Below are 11502 nucleotides of genomic sequence, written 5' to 3' on the forward strand. Positions count from 1 at the left end.
AACCACCCACCGCTAACTCTTGGGGCTACTGTTTTACCAACAAATAGTGGGATTGACCATCACTTTATAATGCCCCCACGGCTGAAAGGGCAAGCATATTTGGTGGGACGAGGATTAGAAAAACCGTGACACTCAGACTGTGAGTCAAGCACCCTAACCACCTGGCCATGCTGGGCCTATGTAGTATAATACTTCATTTGATAAATTAAATCTTTGGTTTTCTATTGGCTATATATAATATAGTATTATATATCAGAGAAAAATACTGACAATTTCTGAAACAGAGGATGTGACAGGTGGTTATTGCAAGAGGGATCTGATTTTCTAGTTTATAGCTGTGTAACTAAATAAGATTGAAGGCTATACAAATTATGCTTTGCCTATGTGAAGGCAACATTATAATAAGTAGTTGAGGTTAACTTTTGTACTTCTTGGAGAGGTGGTAAATAAATTAGAAAAGAGGAGATACCAAGAGAGTATATGTCACAAATCTCATACCATGAGAAATTGAGGATTTTTTTTTCAGCCCGGGTATCCTTTATGGCGCATGACACAAGATTTTAGTGTCTTACATTCAAAATTTTATTAAACTACTTTCTGTTTATGTTATACCAATTGGAATAACATAAAATATTAGCTAATAATCCATATTTTAATAGTATACAAGTTTTAAATTCTTAATTCTAAAAGGAAATACATAAAAAAATCCTAAATTTCCACTAGTCTAACACACAGGACACATTTTGACTTAGCATGTCATCATCCCTCAAAAATGTACAAAATTAAACGTAAAATGCTCTCTATAAAATCGTTATTGCTCAAACAGACCATAATTTATACAGCCTTCAATATTGTTTGGTTACAGAGCTATCAAGGAGAAAATCAGACCCCTCTTGCCACACCCACCTGTCACATTCTCTCTTTCAGGATTTATTAATAGTTCTCTCTTACATTTAATTCTATATTATGTATAACCAATATAAAGCCAAGGTTTTCATCTATCAAATGATGTATTATATTACATTTTTTTCTGAACAAAGAATTATCAGTTTCTCAGTTAGTACAAGCTTCATTCTCATGGGAAAATAATGACTAGCTTGGATGAACTTGTAAAGGTTCTTGTCGCATAGTTGGAAAGCCAGAAAAATTGTTATAGTTAGGGGAAATTATCTCCTTTTTGCATGTTATTAGTTTATGTTAATTAGATAAAAATTATTTAGTGCATTATTACCATTAGTAGAAAAAATTAAGGTTAAGTGTCATTATCAGTCGACAGCAAAAAAAAAAAAAAAAAGAACCCGGGTAAGTACTATATTTCTTGTTTTTCATGTTTATTCTTTATTTATTATTATAAAAGTAACTAAAATGTTAAAATAGGGATCTCTTTAGATTAGTTAAGGTTAGATTAGGTAAAATAATATTAATATAATAAAAATGTTTCACAAGGCATGCATGCAAACAGCTTGGACTCAGATTAGCTCATGGGTAATGTAATTCAATAGCGTAACATCAACTCCACGTTTCCCAAGTGATATAAAACTTATAATAGATGAATAGTAGTAGTTAGATGTTTAAAGGGCAATTACAGAGCAATAAAACAATAAAATTTAAGTGTAAATAAATGTATACTGTTACGAGTTTAAAGCTACTTAGGATAAATGAATGTAATTTCATGTTACAATTTGAAGTCTTCTAAAAAGAAAAAAACGGTAATTTAGATTTCTTTCTTTTTTTTGTTTTTGGTTGTTACGAGGTTGGTCAAATTGTATAGAAGTAGGGTAGAGGAAATAACAGATAAAATATAAAGTTTTACTGAAAACAAACATTTGAAATGTATTAGGTCATCAAGAAATTAATGTCGCTTTTTTTAGACAAAAAACCAAAACAACTTATATGACAAAACAAAACATTTATTAAATGAAACACTCTCCATTCTTATCGATTGCTTTACCATCTAACAATCAGGTTGTTAATACCCTGATTAAAGAAATCATTTGACTTTGAAGCAAAAAACATGTTGATGTTCTTTTTAACACCTTCCACATTTGCAAACGTTTTTCCCATTAAGATGTTGTTGCTGCAAATGAAAAAGATGGTAATCTGATGGTGCCATATCTGGAGAATATGGTGGGTGGGGAGTACTTCCCAACCCAACTCCATAATCTTGTGTTGCATCAAACATGCCACCTGTGCACATGGACTGTCGTGGAGAAGAACACCTTTCCAATTAATGAGTGAAGGGCATTTCTGATGAAGGGTTTGATATAAACCTTCCAGTTGCTGACTGTATATCTCTGCACTGACAGTTCGCTGTGGATTCAAAATGAATTACTCTTCTGATGTCCCACCAAATTCAAAGCATCACTTTTTGCGGATGGAGTCCAGGTTTTGGGGCCAAAAGTGGTTTTTGTCTACGATTGAGCCATTGTTTTTGGTGTCTAATATTCGCATAGAGAATCCATTTTTCATCACTGTCCAAAAATGGTTCACATGCATTATGGGCCAGAAGAGACGAGACACGTTGGAAACGATGATCATCGAAGAGTTCATGAAGCAAACAAACACCTTATTTATGGAGTTTTCCCATATTCCTTAGATGTTTACATATTGTTTCATGAGAGACATACAATTTCAGGGCCATTTCACGAATGTGTCGCCATGGATTAGACTCAATAAGCATCTTCAGAGCATCAATATCAATTGCAACATGTTAGCCCATGCCATCACAGTTTCTAAGGCTAAAGACACCTAAACAAAATTTGTTGAACCATCGTTCAGGGCCATTTCACGAATGTGTCGCCATGGATTAGACTCAATAAGCATCTTCAGAGCATCAATATCAATTCCAACATGTTAGCCCATGCCATCACAGTTTCTAAGGCTAAAGACACCTAAACAAAATTTGTTGAACCATCGTTGACACTTATGAATGTTCAAAACATTTCCATAAACTTCTCTGATATTCTTTGTGGCTACAGAGGCATTATTTCCCTTCTTGTATTAAAACAGCATTACATGCCAACTGTGTGTTTCATCGTGTGCCATCACAATAATAGATTAGAGTATAATAAACTTTACACGTTATATAGGCTACACTAACATGACATTTAGGCAGTTCGTTTAACTATTATATGTGATGTACATTTTTTGAAGAATGGTTAATGAAAGTGTTCCAAAACACAACATTGATGTTCTAATATTTAGGAAGTTTTAGAGATTACACAAATGATATTTGTGATTTTGGGGACAAAGAATAGTTTTATTAATCATAAGCTGAAAATCACTTCCCACTCAGACTAGTAATAAAATAGGCTCGATATGTTCACAAACAAATCTTTAGTAATAATACTTCATTAAAAATAAATTATATTATTTTGTGTACAAAAGACTTGTAATATCTACTAAAAGTCTACCAAATTTTGTGAAGATACGCATACTGCATTAAAAGTTATATAAATATTTAACATATGCAAATGTGTATTCAAACTCGTGTATTTTATACTGAGCCCGTCGTGAAAGGGTTAAGAGTTTGAATACATTTTAAAGTGCACAGACATTTATAGTTTTTAACTACACTTTATAAATGAAATTTATTTTTCAGAAGGCACTTTTTTAATATGTAAACTGCATGTCAGTATAGTCAACAAATTTTTAAACCTAAAATTTGAAATGTAAGATATGTATATCACGACAGTAGCCACTGAGCAGAAATTACTGATCAAAACTTACATGACAATTTCACATCAAACACAATTAAACATATCTTTCACATCATTAGAGTAACTTACCATTTTTGTATTAAAACCGGAAGCTGTTGTTTAGCAATAGTTTTAAATTTCAGAACAAATACTTCCAACATTCTCATCAGAAGATCACGACCCTGGAAAATGTTTCAAAATTATATTATCATATTGTGAAGAAACATATCACATTTTTTTGTTTTGTAAATTGTTTGTTGTTTCAAGTTTAAAATAAACAGTACTGTTCTATTATATTTGTTGAATTATGGTGTTACAAGTTTAACTGTGAGGCACTGTTACACTGAACTACACACTCCTTAAGCCAGCACTTTTCTTCTTGTTTAACAGAAAAAGTTACAAACATATATGAGATAAGTCATTATCAACCATATAACTACATAATTTAGTATCATCAGGACAACTGACAACAGTACAGTTTGAGTAGCTTTTTTAAACATATCAATGTGATTGTTAGAATACTGAGTTACTGTTTTAGCATTAAGCTAAAATAATTTAGGATTCATAAATTAGGCTAAAGTTTAAGCATAAATCAAATTTAAAGATTAAGGCTCTACAAAATTAAGTAAAGAAATTAAAACACAAAGTAGACCTAGCTGAAACTTTTAGTTAGTTAAATAAAGGCTTTAATTTAAAAAGAAAAAGTGAACTTCGGTAAATTGTTTCTCAAATTCTGAAACTTGTATCATGTTCTAAAGCCTGTGACTCATATACCAATCCCACAAAGAAACCTTATGAAAGTCAGGTGCATAACAGTGAGTTATTAGTAACAACTAGCATTGATCAACTGTAACTCTCCTATGTGTAATTGTCATAAAGTTCACATTTCTCTGGTAAAAATCATCAATTGTTTTCGTGCAGTTGATAAAATTAGAATATTTTGAGAAAAGATATCACCTGATCTACAGTGATTCCAAGTAACTATAATTACACACATAACATAGTTTAAGTTTTATAAACTGGGAAAGAATGTTCGAAAAATTCAATTACTAACTTGTCAAAATGTTATCATGAATGTATCAAATTACACACATACATATATATCAAATCAGGGGAGTTGCCAGCACTGTAGTGGGGTGTCTTTTTCTAAAAAAAATTTGGATTTTTTCTTCAAAATAAAGTATATAAGTGATTTACATGAAAGTAAAGTGTTTTTTCTTCAAAAAAAATAAGAAAATAGTGGACTTTTTAGACATTTTAAGTTATTGGAATTGTCTTTTGACCCACACACACTATGCCCCTACAGACTGCATGTGCAACTGTCTTCAAATCACAATTTGTTCAAAAATTGGTTACATGTGTGATAATCTTGGATTTTTAGTAATCTATAAAAATTCTAAAGAACTAAGCCTCAAACACTTTAATTTATTTACATTAAAAAAAATGTGATTAGATAGCACCAGTTAAAATCTTCATCAGAAAAAGAATGAGATTACAAATTTCTCTTCCAGACAATTCTCTAAAATGTACGTATTACTACAAACATTTCAAATAAACACATGTCACACAAAATACTCTTACATTTCCATTTTCAGACTTTTTACAGATGCATTCTACTAAGTTCAGAAGTAGCTTGCAGGACATAGTCTGGATACTTGTTGTTAGGGAATCATCATGGACATTTTTAGAGAACACATTTACAGCAATGGCCAATTCTTTCATTGGTAAATGCTGTCGTACATGATGGACAAGATCTGCTAAAGTACTATATGCTAGAGACCTATTAATCAAAGGAAGAGGCAAGAGAAATTAAGAAGTCTTATGAACATACAAATATACTTTAAATACTACATAATGGAAACACGTATTCATATTTATACTCTTATAAATCTTATTTTAAGTAGTTACATACTGATGTCAAGCACTGCACTTTTTCAAATACAACAGACAATTGCAATCTGTTCAAAGAAAGAGCCTCCATGCTTTAGCAATGAAAGATTAAGATCTTGAAACTGATGGAATAAATTAAAGCATGTACAGTAACTTGCAAACTTCATTTTTTATGAATTTTAAAGTCAAGACATAGAGAGAAGATATGTTTAACATTCAATAAAATTTGTGGGAAAATTCTCTCAAACCTATTTCAATGGAACTTGATTGATAAACTTCAATACTAAAGCCATCATAAGGTACTGATTTTCTTCCAAACCACTTAATGGTTCATATTTACATACTAAGCTAACTATTATTATTTCTTAATCTTCATCTCAACAAATCATATATTTAATGATAGACGACAAGAAGGGAATATAGCAATATTAAAGAATTAGGATAAAAAAGATTGCAACAGCCTTTTGTTCAAACTTTTTAACTGGTGTTCCAAACAGAGCATAAGGAATGCAACAAGAAATTGTATTGAAACACTGAAAGAAGCATTATATTAAACAGATAAAACTGAAAATTGTGCTTATTATTTATTATATTTGGTATCTTTGAATATAGCAATATTTAAGAATTAGGATAAAAAAGATTGCAACAGCCTTTTGTTCAAACTTTTTAACTGGTGTTCCAAACAGAGCATAAGAAATGCAACAAGAAATTGTGCTTATTATTTATTATATTTGGTATCTTTGATAAATTTTCAATATACATACACAAACACATCAAGTGGATTTAAAATATTTACATACAATAGTTACAGCAATAATTTTATTCAATATTAATAAGAAAAGTTTTCTTTTTTTCCCCTCTTTTTCTCAGGAGCTGCAGTTCCATTGCACCAAACAACACAAAAATGTGCAGCTAACTTAACTAACTTTTGTATATAAAAAATACTGATCACAACAAAAATATGAATAAAAAGTTCTCAAAAAGAAACAATATTTTATTTTCTGCATAGTAATTGTGTTAAAACATAACAAATGAACAACAATAATATTGGGGATGTAGAAAACCAGACATCAATTCTCAAGATATTCCTTGCTAAGTATGATGCAGTACATTGATCATTCCATAAGTTTCATCATAGTAATTTGATAAAATATGAGGTTATATTATAAATCCAATTGTATTCAGTTGCTGAGCAAATATCAGTTGTCTAGAAGTACTGTTCACACAAGCCATATTTATGAAACTAATGTGACGGAAGTAACTAGGTCAGGTCTAAGTGTGGGGTGGGATGGAATGGATTGTCTATCCAAGCTTTTCAAGGATGATCTGCTAGCTGCAAATGAATATTAACCTATTAACACATTAATTTTTTGGGTGCAATATTCTCTCACATACAGCACATGGGGGGTGGAGGGGTACTTTTAGTAAACTGTTAACCAGACTAAAATTGCTGGACATCTTTACATACATTTGCTTTTTAAATGTACTTTTTTGTATATTAAATATAAAAAAAGCATGTATAGAAAATTTGTTATGATTTGTACATTTAATTAAGTTACACTGTTCAGAGCACTACTTATTAAAGCTTGCCATGTCCTACCTTAATGATTCATGAGCTGTCCACCCAGTTCCAATCAATGTATTTTCGTCAAATAACTTTTCTATGCAGCTGACAAATTCTGTCAAAAAATGTTTTTTATCATAATATTTTCCTTTAAAGATCATGACATCAGTGAGACTTTATAAAACAAACATGGAAATTCATCTCTAAATGTCAATAAATATTCACTGTTACAGAATTGAGGAAAAAACAAAGACAACTGTACATTTCACAAATATTTCATTTATTAACAATCATGGTTTCACATATAAAGGCATCATCAGGTACAGACTGAAATGGTTTGTAAACAGGTTTATATATGTTTAACCAAGAAACCAGAAATAACCTTGACATTCACCTTGAAACAAGTGGGGTGAGAAGGAGCTTAAGTTGTTTTAGAACTTTTTTCTGGATTTGTTTTTAGGCTTCTATTTAATTCTAAGTTGTTTTTTTTTACTTTTTTCACAGATAAATAAAATTTTGCATTTTTTGTTGGATCAAATTAGTGTTTAGTTTCAATAAAGTGGGATGCACGGATTGAATCCATTTTTCTTAATTTCCAGTTTTAACTTTGATGTTAAAGATAAACATTAAAAAATAAAATTTGTCAATATTAATATTTTTTATTCTTCATATAAGTCAGCAAAGTTCACTAAGTGTGTATATATATACACATACATACACACACACACACACACTGTACAGGAAAAAATATTGAAGTTTATGTATCATCATTAAAAAATACAAATTGCAATTAGAAAAAATTCTACAAGAAACATTATTTTTTCCCAACTCACTGTTTCGAAGTTCTGTAGCTAAAATGTGCCGTGCAGCAATCAGAAGTTCTTTCCTAAGATGTGCTACTTCATGGGGACATATAGTCAATAACCCAAGTAGACCTTGTGCTAATTCTCCAGCATGAGCATTCACAATATCCTGAAAGGTATGTCAAACTATTTTGTATAATAATAATATCAGTATTAGAAAATGCTGAGTAAAAACTTATTATTTATAATACAAGAGAAACCTTTATATAGATATTTAGCTTGCAAATTTTTACAAGAAATTACTTTGGCAATAAGAAAGGGAATACTAAATAAATATCTAAGTTATAATTTGAAATTAAATCAACCTGCTGATATTAAAACTTGTGATCGTAGTTTAAATCTTATACACTTTTCAGTTACAAATTTTTATTTCTTATTTGTTTTCAAAACAAACTTGATGAGTTAAATTAAATTGTATTCTCCACTTCTGGTTTTCCAGATTCTATTGTGTGTACATGAATTACAGGTGGTCTTGAATATTGTCTAATAACACAATTACTTGGGTATGATTTGTTGCATATCTTTCTGGATGGTCTTGATTCCCTAAGTAGATCCATATTCCAATGCCATTAAGAAATTCTAAATTCTCAATATGCACCCATCATTTTGATCCAAGCATATGAATATATTTGAAATTGCTGTTACATACCCTTCTTAAAAGCAATCAATGTTTGGTGGTATTACAAACCCATGAAATGACAAATAACATTAAAATGTAGTTCTGATACATTCCATCCCACTGTGAGTTTATATAGGTTGTAACTAACTTGTTTATTTAAAATCATTTTAATATAACATACTCAGCCCACTGTATAAGTGAAAGGTTCAGATTAAGATATTTTTAATATAAATTTTACAAACTCTGTCACTGAAAATGTATTTCTGATAGGTATTTACCTACCTCACCCAGAGTTATCTCAATCCTAGTCTGCCTTATAAGCATTGCTAAAAGTTTGTACTCATGGTGTGCAAAATCATTAAGGGAAAGCATACCTGAGGGGTATATCACTACTTCTGGAACAGGTATGCTCTTCGCCCAGTAATTAAAATCAGAACCCCATTACTGGAAAAACTGAATTGGCATGCACTAATGTATTAAATAAGAGACAACTGGCTCACATAAGTATGTGCCAAGGGCAATGCCTTTGGTAACATCATAGGCACAACAAGTGTTGTCCATCCAGGCAGAAAACATCCAGTGGAAGCAACTTGTAGAAGAAACTGTATGATCAACAAATGTAGTCCATCCAGGCAACAACATCCAAGAGAAGCACCTTGGATATACGTAACATGACAAGAAAAAAACGTCTAAGATAAAACAGTGCTAATGTGGGTTGTTTGAACCCTTTCACTGTCAACATACATGTGATATTCTGTCCACATGAGTAGCAAGACATAGTTTTGATAGTTAGCCATAATAAAGTGCCTGAAAAACACAAAATGATTATAAGTAGCTGGGACTGAAAGACCATAAGTGAATAAACCAAGTGCAGTCTGCCCAGGCAGAAATCATCCAGGGGAAGCAACTTAGGACACAGTGTGTTATGCCAATTGTGGTCCACAGGGCAAAAACAACAGTGGAAGCTCCTTGCATAAGATTTTGAGATCAATAGGTGCGGTCTGCCCAGGCAAAAATAACAGTGGAAGCTCCTTGAATAAGATTTTGAGATCAATAAGTGCAGTCCACCCAGGCAAAAACATTCAGGGAAAGCACCTTGGATACATAATATTATTACCAAGTGTGGTCTGCCTGTTAAAAAACATTCAAAGGAAAGCCTTGCAATACAATGGATTATGTTAAGTGCAGTCCTTCTAGGCAGAAAACATCCAGTGGAAGCTCCTTGCATGATATATAGAATCAATAGGATCTTGCAAATCCAGGGGGAAGCATTTTGGATACTTAAGATATTGCCAAGTGAGGCCCATCCGGGCAGTAAACATATGAGGGAAGCACTTTGGGATATGACCTGTTATGTCAAGTGCTGTCTATCAGGGCAAAAAACACCCGGTGGAAGCACCTTGGATCCTGAATTGGTACTGCAATAAGTATAACAACAATAGCCTTCTTCTTGCTGAATTGGTACTCATGATCTATAAATTTTTGTTTATGTTGGTTGTACAAAATCCTCCCACCAAAATACCCGTCAAGAAATGTACCACTTCGATGAGAGAACCTGGTAGGGTCAATATAAGTGATCAGCCACCAGATTCATGACACTGGGAACATGGCACACTAAGATCGCCTTGTAGTGATCATGAGCCCAGTAAAGAAGAAGCAGAGTTACAAAAAACAGAGATTTGGATTAGGTTCCCCTTTGCAAGATGATATAGCCAATGACAGTGAAATAGATAGAATGAACCATAATCAACTACCTATCCACTGAGGAGTGGGAGGAGATGATACGGAGCCCAAGGAACTGCCAAAACTATATAATATAAACTATAAGGATTTAGTGGAAAAAAAACTTTGAAATGCATTTAGGGGGTTTTAGGGATTACAAAAAGGAAATTTGAGATTTTTGAGATGACGAAAAGTATTTTTAATCTTAACATGAAAATTGCTTTGCACACGGACAAAACTTTATTTTATTTTATTAAAAGTACTTCACTAAGAAATATGACTTTTGTATGTGAAAGACTTGTAATATTAACTGAAAGACTGCCAAATTTCATGAAGATATACCCAATATATAGAGAGTTATAAGTATTAAATTTATGTCAATTTTAAACGAGTACAGGAGGTCACGTGACGTGGTCAAATTGACCGACCCCGTGTTGGAAGAGTTAAAAGAAAATGTATGGACCAAAGAGAAGGGAAGTGAGCTAACAAATTATCCTTCCCATTGCAAAAAAAGACAAATGAACAGTGATACAATGAAAAGCATTCTGTATATTCACCATTATCATCCATAAGGTTGTGGTAAAGTAAGTTCCTTAACAGCCTCAAGTTTGCTATTTGAAAATGAGGTGCCTCCAGGAAAAGACGAGTCATAAAGGGTCTTCAATTTCCTGATTTCTTAGGAACCACAAGGAGTTGGGAGTAAAAACTTGAAAAATTATGATAAATGATTTTGAATTATCCTTTATAAAGGAGGTTTTTTGACATCTTAGTTCAAAATTGTAAACAAATGGACTGGAAGGAAGAAGAAGAAACATTAAGACCAAACTGAAAGAATAATTAAGGATATGAGACATCTCTCCAAACAATCTAATGAGAGATTTTTTTTTTGGAAACAAAGAGAGCCAGTGAGTAGGTCAAAAAGACCCCACTTGCTTACATTCACATTTGGCCACTCAGTAGGGTCCAAAAAGAAGACGTCTACTGAAAAGTATATGAAGGAGGGAAGACAAGAGAAATGAATAAAAACCCTTAACCAACGACACTTTACTTAAGTAAGACTAGTGTTATTAGGTTTTAGTTTATTATTTCTTATTCTAAGAACTTACTTTGTAACCTAACCTAATGTTTTTCTTTAACTAATCTATA

At 31.9% G+C, this 11502-nt stretch overlaps 1 protein-coding gene across 1 annotated transcript in view; it reads right to left on the reverse strand.

The window, feature by feature from the left end:
* LOC106460134 (transformation/transcription domain-associated protein-like) overlaps nucleotides 1-11502 on the reverse strand; it is a 262616-nt gene that overhangs the window by 191493 nt on the left and 59621 nt on the right. Inside the window, exons 10-13 of the mRNA XM_022386785.1 lie at nucleotides 7986-8124; nucleotides 7189-7267; nucleotides 5280-5478; nucleotides 3789-3880 (exon numbers count right to left, since the gene is read on the reverse strand). Coding sequence (XP_022242493.1) covers nucleotides 3789-3880; nucleotides 5280-5478; nucleotides 7189-7267; nucleotides 7986-8124 — 509 coding nt within the window. The remainder of the gene's footprint in view (nucleotides 1-3788; nucleotides 3881-5279; nucleotides 5479-7188; nucleotides 7268-7985; nucleotides 8125-11502) is intronic.

The sequence above is a fragment of the Limulus polyphemus genome, unplaced genomic scaffold, assembly GCF_000517525.1.
Source record: "Limulus polyphemus unplaced genomic scaffold, Limulus_polyphemus-2.1.2 Scaffold716, whole genome shotgun sequence".
Lineage (NCBI taxonomy): Eukaryota > Metazoa > Arthropoda > Merostomata > Xiphosura > Limulidae > Limulus > Limulus polyphemus.